Raw genomic sequence first — 13534 nt, forward strand, 5'->3', positions numbered from 1 at the left:
CGGCAGTGGATTTTCCGGTTGTCTGAGTGTTTCTCGCCATGTTTGTAGCAGCTTCCTTCTGCCTCATTCCTCCCGAGTCACAAGTCTTGGTTCAAATGAGATTGTGATGCATTATTACAAAGCCAAGTTCTGAGATTTTCTCAGAATGGAAGAGAGATGCACTATTCTGTTTTTCCAAGTGCTCATGGGGGAAAGATTTGGGCCACTGCTCTAGTGTATAAGCAAAGTGTTGAGACAACTTGTTGCACTATAATAAAACATTATATTAAAAAAAATATTTACTAAAGAAATGTGTGTGTGGTCGGGGGGTTGATGGATATGATCTATCTGTGATAGGCCAATATTGGTCGGGCCCTAATTTAAGTAAATCTGAGTAATTGAGTTTTTGACATTTGTAGAATTTTGACAGCATTGTATGGGCTTAAATTAGTGCCAATAATATTTTGTACTTGTAAAAATAATTTGTATTTGTAAACACATTTTGCATTTGTAAAAAAAATATTTGTACTCGCAAAAATAATATGTACTCGTAAAAATATTTTTTGCATTCGTAAAAAAAAGATTTGTACTCGTAAAAATATGTACTCGTAAATAAAATATTTGTCTTCGTAAATAAAATATTTGTATTCGTAAATAAGATATTTGTATTCGTAAATAAAATATTTGTCTTCGTAAAACAAAGTTTTGTATTCGTAAGATAAAAATGTTTGTTGTAATTGTAGAATTACATTTACAATGAACATTGTGACTAGAAAAAAACAACAGCTTGCTCGCTCGAAGATCTGTTCTACGGATTGTAAAACTTTATTTTTGGCACTCTGCACTTCCGGGTCTGAGCCAATCACGTGAGGCCTTTTCCACTACCCAATCATAAAGCTCCATAGGTCTCCATGGCAACATGGCAAACGGGGTTGCCATGTTGCAACCCCAAGAGTTTTAACTGCAACATAATTCCATTGCTCAGGAAATAAACAACGGATTACAATAATATAACATTCCATTTAATCAGTAACATGTAGGTGATACCTATGTCTATCAAATATGGTTTTATTGAAAGGCAATCAAAGGCTAGATCGAGTTTAGAAAGCAAACAGGTCATGTCTGGGGGCCTCAGTGCGGCTGCAGAGTTTGATTGAGTGTGAGACTAGGACCCACATGCCATATGTCAAAATGAGCGGCTTCATCGGGAATCGTGCGCATGTATTTTGCTAAGAGATTGGTGACATAGTTTAATTGATATTAATTTATTAGTGCATTAAATTTCCCCATCCACTTTGATGGGAAAATTAAAAAACTCGATTTCAAGTATTTTTTTTTCAGAAACTGTAAGGGCTAGAGTTGCAAGACTTGGAGGGGAGGTTCATAATTTAATCCGAAATTATCAAAAAAAGAAATACACCAGTCGGCCTCATGGTGGCGGTATAAAAGCCCCCTTTACGTTTTGGCCTATAACTTTTGAACCGTAGGTCGTAAAATAAAAATCTAACTCCCCATATAGGCCACGCCCATTTGCGTCAGGATAATTTTCCGCCATTTTGAATTTTCTTCAAAACACACTTTTAGCTCCTCCTCCCACATATTTTGTCCAAATTTCACAAAAATCGTTACACATGATCTCTGGCCCATGCGATAAACATGTCCAAACAGAATTTTGATAATCCTTACTGTTCGTCCGTAAATGGCTTCCAAAGTTAGTGGGAGGGGCCTGTTTTACCAAAAATGCCAGAAATCACGAACGAAACGTCCGGTCAATCCCAAATTTAAATCACATGTCGAGGGTGGTTTACTCAACGAATCCCCAAAAGCATTTCCACTTTGACCCATAGGGGGCCTCACAAATGCACAAAACGTAACCGTTTGATGCAAAAACAGGATTTTTGGGGGGAACAATCCTTTCAAAATGTAATAAAAGCGATATCAGGAGTGACGTAACAATATGATTGGCCCGTTACATTTGTGGGAGGGGCCTATTTATTTAGTGGGAGGGGCCTATTTCTTAAAATCAAAACAGCACGTATCACGAAGGCAGGATCCGACCGGCACCCGATTCGAATGGCACGTCGCGCGGCCTGCGACGGTATTCCTCCCGGCGTATCCCTCGAGTCCCGGCGGCCGAGACCCGCGACCGGCGTCGGCGCAACCACACTTTGCAATTTCCCAGAATTGCTACGCGTCTAGTTTTTTTAAAGTTGGAGACCTCGCGCGGTAGTGGAATGTTCGGTCTATGAGCAGAGCAGCCCGCGTGTCAAATCGTTAGAGAGGGGGAAAAAAGTCACTTAACACTCTGGACCACCCTATAGTTGCATTACGTAGTTACTTTTAGTTAGCAGAAACAAAATAGCAGTTTCATGTTTTTGGTAAAAATGTACCTTTGAGAAAATGACGTGAACAAACACGGCTGTATTTGGGTAGGTTCTTGAACGTTAAATCTTTGTGTGGTACAGCTGAGATCCAAGCCATACTACGTCTCTTGAATAGCCTACATTGTTAACCTCAAACTGTTAATGTTTACAAACACAAACCACCGTCACTCTCTAGTCTTAAGCATGTCTCTATGTACAGTCTGACCCCTCAAGGGCTGTAGCATCGAAAAGGTGGGCGTGGCGAACTTTTGGTGACGCGACGTTGGTACACCCTATAGGTCAGTAGCAGTGCTGTCAAGCCTATAATGCTGGAGGAGGAGGGGGGGTGGGGGCTTTTTTGTAAAACAGGCCCCTCCCGCAAATTTTGGAAGCCATTTATGGAAGAACCGTATGGACTATCAAAATTCGGTTTGGAGATGTTTATCGCATGGGTCCAGAGATCATGTGTAATGTGTTTTTTGTGAAATGTGGACAAAATATGTGGGAGGAGGAGCTAAAAGTGTGTTTTGAAGAAAATGTAAAATGGCGGAAAATCTATCCTGGCGCAAATGGGCGTGGCCTATATGGGGAGTTGCGTCATGACCAAAGGAATCTAGGGGAAAAAAGATTTATATTTTACGACCTACGGTTCAAGAGTTATAGGCCAAAACGTAAAGGGGGCCTTTATAGCGCCACCATGGGGCCGACTGGTGTATTTCTTTTTTTGATAATTTCGGAATAAATTATGAACCTCCCCTCCAAGTCTTGTAACTCTAGCCCTTACAGTTTCTGGAAAAAAAATACTTGAAATCGAGTTTTTTAATTTTCCCATTAAAGTGGATGGGGAAATTGAATGCACTAATAAATTAATATCAATTAAACCATGTAACCAATCTCTTATCAAAATACACGCGCACGATTCCCGATGAAGCCGCTCATTTTGACATATGGCATGTGGGTCCTAGTCTCACACTCAATCAAACTCTGCAGCCGCACTGAGGCCCCCAGACATGACCTGTTTGCTTTCTAAACTCGATCTATAGCCTTTGATTGCCTTTCAATAAAATCATATTTGATAGACATAGGTATCACCTACATGTTACTGATTATAGGGAATGTTATATTATTGTAATCCGTTGTTTATTTCCTGAGAAATGGAATTATGTTGCAGTTAAAACTCTTGGGGTTGCAACATGGCAACCCCGTTTGCCATGTTGCCATGGAGACCTATGGAGCTTTATGATTGGGTAGTGGAAAAGGCCTCACGTGATTGGCTCAGACCCGGAAGTGCAGAGTGCCAAAAATAAAGTTTTACAATCCGTAGAACAGATCTTCGAGCGAGCAAGCTGTTTTTTTTTTTCTGGTCACAATGTTCATTGTAAATTATTCTACAATTACAACACACATTTTTATCTTACGAATACAAAACTTTGTTTTACGAAGACAAATATTTTATTTACGAATACAAATATCTTATTTACGAATACAAATATTTTATTTACGAAGACAAATATTTTATTTACGAGTACATATTATTTTTACGAGTACAAATATTTTTTTTACGAATGCAAAAAATATTTTTACGAGTACATATTATTTTTACGAGTACAAATATTTTTTTTACAAATGCAAAATGTGTTTACAAATACAAATTATTTTTACAAGTACAAAATATTATTGGCACTAATTTAAGCCCATAGCATTGCCTCCCTGCTGGGCCTGGCCCTGATGCCGTTTTCCAGTATACAACTTTTTTCCAGTATAAACATTTTTTAGGCTCTTGACACATTCTGTACTATTGTGTGCAGTCATTCTAAGCCTGACATATACTTAGTTTTGCACCGGTGTCTCATCCGAAAATAGCTGATATACAAGCTCACAGCGGTTCCCAGCTCAACGCGTTGTGATATGTAGATGGGCTATTTTTGGTGCATGACACCACACTCAATGATGTACAAATCAAGCGTCAGTCTCCGGTCCTATTGCTCTCCAGAGTCCATGTCGGATTATAGGGTTATGCAATAAGACAAACAGGATGGGGATATTAATTTTAGCCCTAGTGGTACAGGATTATCAGTCGACAAACCGAGACGGCTGAAGGATGATTATAGTCACTCCAGAAAAAGCTATTCCTTCTGTGAGAAGAACGGGGTTAGTGTATTGTGTTCTATAAACCCAGAATTTAGGCTTTAGTGGTAGTTGTTGATAAGCATGGAGCCAAATGTAGGCTATTGTTTATGGGTCATGGAAGGCAAGACAAATGTTCATCTACAGTACTGTATATATTATAATGACGTGCCTAAAATAAGGGACAACTTGCAGGGTTAATGTGGTGTTTGCCTTTGCTTAAAAAGGTAGACCTTTGTTAGTCCCATGGGGGAAATTCAATTTAATCTTCAGCAGCAGCTGATGGCTAGGCTGCTCAGATGGTCATAATGAGTGCTAGGGGGTGACACCTCTTGCTCAGGGACACCTCTTTGTGACCACGGAGAGAACCAGTGATCTTCTGACCTTCTGATTACCACCAGTCACCAGACGGCCTCGCTACTCACTAAGCCAAGCCCCCGTAATGGGATCTTCTATATAAACAAAACGTTGAACAGTACATTTGTCATTGACCATAATGATTTGTTTTGATCTGCTATTAAGCCAATGAGCCCTGACATGCTCGGTCAACACCCCTCCCTTAAGCGCTCTACCCACAAAGACGACCGACCCAGCTGGCATTCCTTGGCACCTACCGTAGCTTAATTATAGCCAGCCTCGCCCATCTCCATCCGCAAGCCTCACCCTCTCCTCACCTCTTGTGTTTGGGTACCTCCCTTTATAAACAACTCCCGCTTCCATCCCTAGAAGCTAATGATGAACTGTTGAACATACATTTTGGAACAGCCTGTTTAGCAGATGTACCTTAACCTCGGGCAGGCTGACACAATGGCTCTCACTCTCGGCGAGTACGCTTTAACCACAATAAACCTGTGCTAATATTTTACACCAATGGGTCTTAAACGTAATGTGTATGAGGCCGTGGACCCCCATTGAAAAGATTTGTTGCCATAGACCCCCATAAGAGAAGATCTTAGTCGTTAGAAATAGATTTAGTACAGAACTGTCTGGAGAGAGAAGAAAGGGAGAATAGTCATTCTTATGCTGTACATTATCTCATTGGATTATCTTCTAGCTGGCAAAACTATAGTGAACCACTTAAAACTAAATTAAAATGGGCTTAAGTGTTAAAGTGTTCCCAATTTCGTTGGGAAGCCCCATCAAGGACCTCTGGGGGTCCCCGGACCCCACTTTGAGAACCTCTGCTTTACGCTTCATTGTATAGATTCTAAATATAAGGTGCGCCACTTAGGGGTGTGTCCACAAACGTTGATCTTAAGCGCTTGCTCCCGGTTATGGACTTCACTAATGTTGGCAGATGGTCCTTAGACAAACACTTCAAAGTCTGCTACCTTTTCATGTAAAATTAGATTTAGTCTTAGAATAGCTTTTATTTATTGACCCGCTGGCTTGAAATCACTTGCTCCTTCCTAGAATTGTATTATCCCTAATGGGAACCTCATCGTCCTGAAGTTTGCATGGGTTGTTGTTTTGGGCACCTTGGGTCAACTTGGCATGTTAAGCTCTGGTTTGTTCGGAGCACCCAAAACTGTCCGCCCAGACGGCCATCTCATTTGTGGGTGCAACAAGTGGCCACTTTGTCAACCTGATTGGAACGATGTGATTGAGCCTTTGGGAAAGCATATGGCACAGAGCGGAGCTCATATCGGAGCGGTGAAAGAAGTGCTTTGTACATTCTGAGAGATGAAGATCTTTTAAGATGTGTACTTGTATCGTGTGTGTGTGTGTGTGTGTGTGTGTGTGTGTGTGTGTGTGTGTGTCTTGTATGAGGGACTTTGATTGGCAATGTGTGGAAGCGGTGAGGAAATCATGCAGAGTTGGTCTAATTACAGTGATGCTGGGAGCAGCCTGCAGGACTGCCTTGCTTGGCCTCTAGCTTGAGGACATGTAATATAATTAGTCTACCCTATTAGTCTAACTATTGTGGACTGGGACCCACATCTGTATGTACAATTGCACAGTTTCATAAACCCCTAGACTGCAGGGATCTATACTAGGCACCCTCCTGTTTTCCCTCTTCACCAATGTCTTACTGAAAATGGATGATCTACACGCTAGGGTTGGGCGATATGACTTCAAATCAATATCAGGATTATTTGAAACTTTTTGTACTAAATTTAGTCACTTAAAAGTTAAAACCTTATATGTACCGGAAGGCTCTAGCCTTGTTACCTGACTTTTCTCAGAATTATAATTATTTCTAATTGACTAAATCAATTAGTCTGATTAGCAACTTAAGCCCTGTTTTATACTTTGTCATACAACAGTGTTGCACAAAAATTGCAAAAATAGCCAATGTACAAGTTATTTTCGCTACATGTGAAAATTGATGATTTCATTGAAATGAATACTGTTTTATAATTGATTAGTTTGATTAAACGTTGCAACCCTACTTTTCTCTCTACCGCAGGTGATCGAGTCTCTAGGCATCATGATTTACAAGGCCCTGGACTACGGCCTGAAGGAGAACGAGGAGCGGGAGCTGAGCCCGCCCCTGGAGCGCCTCATAGACCTGATGACCAACACCACCGAGACCGAATGCGACGACCCCTGTCCCGACGAGGGTTACGAGGCCACCGAGGAGGAGGAGGAGGAGGGGGAGGGAGACGAGGGGCCCACCGCCATCGTCCCCGGCAACGCCGTTGACAGTGTCCGCACGTATCGAGACATCATGACGGTATGTTGAGTGTCCAGGCTGAAACTGGTTGTGTCTTGGAGTTGCGTTTGGGGCCATATCCAAAATGTTGTGTCATAGTCATGCCACAATATCGAGATATACAATATTTTATTGTATTACGTTTAAAAAATATGAAAAATGCAATCGTATTTTTTGTAAACCGAATATACATTTTCAGGTTGGGATACTAATTTTGTCCAATCAGGAGAGGGAACTCAGACGTTTTTTTGTTTTTGCTTCATCACCAATTTCACTTTGTGTCCTGTATGTGTCGAAGACTTCCTGAGCAATTCAATTAGCCCCCAACTGCTCCCCGGACCCTGTATTAATAGCGCCCACTGCTCCTTATAGTTAGGATGGGTAAATGCAGAGGAAAAATGTCACTTAAATGTAGTTACAAAAAAAAAAACAAAGGAGTGGAGACTACATTATTTGTGATATTGGGGAAATATCCCCTTTAAATATATAAAGAGTGGGAAAATATCGCAAAACCTTTTATTATTCAATATTAGCCCAAGGCTACTTAGAATCTGATCTAAAAGCTGAGCACATTGCTCAACTTTAAATTAATCATAATTAAAATTCTGATTAGCCTACGGCCCTGGAAGGAAATGAGAGCTCAGCATGTCAGTCTCCCTCGGTTAGCCCTCACGCCTGTTTTATGTTTCCTTGTACAACTGTGTCACATGGTGAAAATGGCTGATCTACAAGCTCACAACGTCGCGATGCAATGTGTGGTAAGCCTGTAGATCGGCTTTTTTTGAAAGAAGTTGGAAAAACATCCACCTATAATTAGGGATGGGAATCGAGAATCTGAAGGGAATCGATTCCGAAGATATTGAGAATCGGAAATCAATACGTTTTAGGCTTATACGTTTTCTTATCAATTCTAGCAGGGCATAACGTGACGTCATGTCTCGACTCTTGAGAGATCAGTCATGTCATTGAAATCAAATAACTGGTACAAACATAGGTAATTCTAATAAAGCTTCTGTTGAATTTCTTGCGCAACAGTGAAGCAAAATGTACATGCAAGCCCTTAGATTCATGTTCCTTGTTTTACCAGCTACCGATGGCTACCAACAGCTACCAATAATAGAAACGGCTACCAATAATAGAAAAGGATTGATAAAGGGATCAACAAGGAAACTGATCGGTAAGGGGATCCAAACTATATTCACAATCCCCATCCCTACCTATAATGATATGCCCAAAATAAGGGACGCCAGGTTTAAAGTGGTTAAAAACACCCACAAGGGCGTTCTACACTCCAAACTGAATTCATCTCTTCTGAATCATGGGACTTTAGTTCTAGCTCTGTAAACACACTGGTATTTGGGGAATGGGCTTAGAAACTCTTATGCTCTGATCCTCTCATCATAATGATGAACCCCAGCGTATAGCCTGGTATGTAACGCAAGCACTAAAGCCTGTTTGCGTCTCTAGCCTGGTTTCGTTCAGCTCCTTAAAGAACCACAACAAGCACTGGATTTAGTGTGTATTACATGTGGTTACTTACAACACGGCCATATTGGATAACTGTACATTCTGGTCTTGTTTATTTCAGACTACTCTGCTATTCTGTCAGGTTGACATAAATTTGGAGAAGGAAGGGGGGGTGGGGTCCACTGAAGCTTGAGGCTGAAAGAACATGCAAACACAAATGTTCTGCAGATACCGGAATAGTGAGATGATTTTAAAATGTAGAGAGATATGCTTGTTGTTGCTGTCATGCCCATGTTGATCAGTCTGTCGCATTGAGTTATGTCGCTCAACGATTAAATTGTCATCATAGAGACTTAGATTAAACGGTGGCAGGCATTTTTACCCATGTTTGGTGGTATCATTATATCAGCACCAGTTACAGGGTCCCCACGGTCATGAAATTCCTGGAAATATTTTGAAATAAAAAATAAAAAAATCCAGTACTGGAAAAGGTTTGAAATTGATCGAACATCATCAAAGGTCCTGGAATTTATCAAGGGTCCTGGAAAAATATTTGGCTATGCATTGTTTTTGGCTATTGATTTTGTTAAAACAAAACATTTTCATAAACATGAATAATATTACACGAAATATGTAACATAAGTAGTTTTTCGCCGAACGGGCTGTGTGACGGCAGCCTGTCTCAAACTTTATTTTTGCTACACTGCCTATCTTTGGGCATTCTACATAGGAGTAAGAGACACATTATTGCGCCGAATGATTGTTATATAGGCCTGGAAATTGGGCTAAATATTCTGGAAAGGTTTTGGAAAAGTTTTGGAAATTCATTGCTAAAAATGTGTGGGGACCCTGCAGTTATTTACCTGGTCAAGTGTTACAATAAACCAGTTTTACTCTCGGTATCAGTCTGAATAACCCCGGTTTTAACCACTTTAGCCCCAATTTATACTTGGTGAGCCTTTTTAGATGAGCTATTCTTGCTATTAGCCGTACAACAATGTCTTGTCATTTTTGGAAAATGTTATCCTATAATGACATGCCCAAAATGGGGTCTCCAGTTTGAAAGTGGTTAATGTTATCTTCTGGTCCCCAATTCACTCGATGGAGATCTGCATACTTGGCAGGAAGAATGGAAACCGCCACTATTTAGCAATTTAAACCTGACAACTACCTGGTTTCATGTTACCTGTGAATTTCCCCTGAACGTCTGAGAAGGAAGACGACAGTTTTGCTGTGTCAAAACATTCCTGTGGCGGGCCCAACCCTGGAGGTTGGAAAAGAAATGTCATTGGCCCGGTTTCGCCCCATTGTTGCTGAAGATAATGATGGGTGCCGCCTTGTTTGTTTTCGTTGTCACAAAATACCGTGAAGGTCAGGGATTAATACGGAGGTCAGCTCGTTATCCAAAGATGCTGCAACTGGCCGATCCGGTTCTCCTCACCGCTGAGGAGACTTAGTTATGTTTGATGTGAAATCAACTCGGAAGGGAAAGGAGTATTTTTATGGTTCCCAGGAGAGGGGAAATTGTTTTTAAATCCTCATCCAGTTGATGGTAGCACATGGGAGGGTGGGGAATGTTAGGGGATAAGTATCTTGCTCAGGGACTTTTAAACGCCTATATCAGGCGAGCAGGTGGTCTAACTGACTACCTGATTCCTAGAGTTGATGTTTGCACAATAATCTATATCATGCCCCCCCTCCCAAACAGATATGCTCGTCCCACCTACCCAGTCCGTCAGACGCCCCCAACCACTACCAGGCGGTGTGTCGCGCGCTGTACGCCGAGACGAGGGAGCTCCGCACTTTCCTGGAGAAGATCAGGAGCGCCAAGGAGGTGAGAGATGCACGCACACACACACACACTATCAATCAAATACTACGGCACAGCAGTAGATATGCACAGCAGTCTAAAAATGGACCAGTAAAGTCAGATGTATACTCCCATGCACGCTGACAGTAGCCGATCTACATGTTCACAACGTGTCACATCGCAAGATGGTAGATCGGGTATTTTAGGCCCGCAGCACCATCGTCTGGTGATGAAGAAGTTGCCCATGCCCAAATTTGGATAATATAGATTTGTCGTAGATGACTGACGTCACACGAAGGCGAGATCCACATTGGAGCCACGCCGTTCAAGATCTACATGACTTTAAAAAAAAATAATTTAGTTCTATGTTCACATCCACTATATTTGCTTCTCATTCTTACATGATCAAATCCAGATAATCATGAATTATACCTTGAACATTAGACTCAGTGCTAGACCTTATCACCCAACGTCACCATCATAATAGCTGTCGAGTGAGATAGCAGAGCTCGGTATGGTAAAAAACTGAAAGTGACAGGGGAAGGTAGACCTGTGTCTTGGAAAAGCACACAGTAATTACCCCATTTCAATTTTTTTCACTTAGAGAGTGAAATGAATGCTGAGGATTTTGCAGTGTACATACTGTAGCAGCAAGCACAGAGTTCCTTCCCTCAGGGCTCTAGTGAATGTAGATTTAATGGCATCATAGCAGCAGTAAACTGGTTGAACTGGGTTTGTGAGACCAGCAGGCTTCCTAAATCTGGGAAATCTAATACCTAAACCCTGTTAATCTAATACGTCCCCAATAACACAAAACCACACTCTTCATTACAATGACATAAAGGAGAATTGTCTTCCCACAGGGTCGAGTAGCATGGCTGATTTCCACCAACACATGCCCTGTGGCAGTGGTTCCCAAACAATTGAAATTGGGCTGAAGTGGTTTATTAATAATGTATTTTTGTAAGTTTGGGTCCGGGGTAGATGGCCAAATGCATATCATTTTGGGGTCCTTGACATAGAAAGGTTTGAGCTCCACTGATATAGCAATATACGTTTTTCAGAAAACATTTTTAAAATCGGCCTCAGGTCTTAATGGGTTAAATAAACACAGACTACAGCTTGCTGTATAGTCTCCCAACATATTTTGGATTATTTCACTGAACTAGCCTGGTCTGCTCTACCTTACCCCAAGCAAAACAAAAAAGACAGTCATTCTGGCGATTTTAATCTGGTGTTTTAACTCTCCTTGTGCTGAATTAGTGAGGTGTCGTTTAAAGCTGTGGTGAGATCCATCTAGGATATCAGATACAGGATATAAATTCAGGCCAGGCCATGTCCCTTTATATCACTTAAGACGGGACATGAGAAGTCCTGACATTACGCCTCAAATAACCTTATTGTAGAATTTCTGCCTATTGTCCATGGTCCCAGCAGGGTGTTGGCATGCCAACATTCAGACTCTGTTGAATGTTATGCTACATACCTGCCTTGTTTTCACCTGTATCGGGCCGCCAGCTTGCGTCACATATTCCCATAATGACTTTTAAAGAAGGGCGTGGAATTTTGTGATTTCAAGGGCAAGGTCACTTAACCTATTAGGGTTGTACATTTTTTGAGAGCATAAATGCCATGACAGGAAGGCCATCACATAAAACAATGATTATAAGTCCAAAAAAATTACTTTCATTTATAACATTTTCAAAACATGGCATAACTATCAGTAAAATAAATAAACAAGCTGGTTATTTCACAACAAAATATATATTATTTTGTGAAATTAATTTATATAATACACTCTCATCCCTGGATCTGTCAGTCACTGGATTCATTTGAAGATGGGATGTTGAGGGAATGAGTTAAGAATTCACAATCTCAACAAAAGAAACAGGACATATACTTTTTTGAAGGGTCACAAGGCCAAAGTGAGGGGCCACGGTGGCCATGGCCTCCATGCCCTGGGCGTGAAACTGCTTTGTCAAAGTTATGTGCAGGCACTATTAGAAGTTATACCTGTCTGACAACAAGTTAACCTAAAAGTGTGAGTAGTTGAGCGGAGCCATTTTGATGTTTGTTTGTGTGCATTCTCATAATTACATTATGAGGCCTACACACGTTTCGTGCAGCTCAACTAATGAAATGAAGAATATATATTTTTATGACTGTACGTCGTCTGTACCTTTCTTAATGCGTAAAATACATGGCCACATGTAGGATATAAAACATTTTCCTAATCTTTTTTTTGTAATGGCCAGTTATGAATTGAAATACTCAAACTCTTCCCCACCCACCAGTATTCTTTTGTTCCTCAGAATGTATTTAAATTTCAGTTAGTATGCAGGCTGCATTGTGATAGCACATGCTTAGACCAGGTGTACAGTAGGTGCTGGGTACATGGCAAAATCTAGTAAATGGTACATTTTACAACTCTCAGATAAATTAACAGTGAGGATTTCATTATGTACTGTATGACTGCTGCAGTGTGGAGTCACCCTTATACACTTATGTAACATATGGTTGCAAAAGCCAGTGGAACCTCTTTAGACCACCATAAGGAGATTAAAATACAGGGCAGAGGCCAACTGTACTGAATGGTCCCGTATACTCGTTAATACATAATCATATAATAACTAGCGTAGGCTTCAGGAAATCCTGTTTGCACCACATTCCAATGTGTCTGTTTTACTTCATCGCTTGTTCCGTAGTCATGGTGTCATAGATTTTTCTCCTTGATTGAAAACTTTATTCGGCAGAAATGTGAACGGCATGAGGTACAGTCAGACATTAAGGCTAAAAGCATATCACAAAACTGTTATCATTGTGGTCCTATGTATTCAAGTCATCAACATAGCATAAAGAAATAACGCAGTCATTCATGTCATCAACAAATACAAAACTATGTACAAAGGAGAAAAGGGAAAAACGTCAGCAGTGAATGACACCTCCTTTTCTTTTAAATAGCTTTTCTCTTCGAACCAGTATTTTGCAGCTCTATAAATAAATAGAATCCCTCCGTTGAGAAGTGTGTGTGGGCGTCTTGGTGAGAACAAAATGTGCGTTTGCCAAGGCTGTATGACGGTGTGTGTGTGTGTGTGAATGAATGGAGATAAGATGGGTGACTGGAGGCAGAGC

The 13534-nt window shown here is 40.9% G+C and overlaps 1 protein-coding gene across 4 annotated transcripts in view; it reads left to right on the top strand.

Moving 5' to 3' along the window:
* The window catches only part of spire1a (spire-type actin nucleation factor 1a), a 60344-nt gene that overhangs the window by 21194 nt on the left and 25616 nt on the right, over nt 1-13534 (top strand). For all 4 annotated transcript variants that reach the window (XM_084080958.1, XM_084080960.1, XM_084080959.1 and 1 more), the window contains exons 3-4: nt 6880-7146; nt 10301-10426. In XM_084080958.1, the coding sequence (XP_083937084.1) occupies nt 6880-7146; nt 10301-10426 (393 nt within the window). The remainder of the gene's footprint in view (nt 1-6879; nt 7147-10300; nt 10427-13534) is intronic.

The sequence above is a fragment of the Gymnoscopelus microlampas genome (assembly GCF_963454915.1).
Source record: "Gymnoscopelus microlampas genome assembly, chromosome: 15".
NCBI classification, from domain to species: Eukaryota; Metazoa; Chordata; class Actinopteri; order Myctophiformes; family Myctophidae; genus Gymnoscopelus; species Gymnoscopelus microlampas.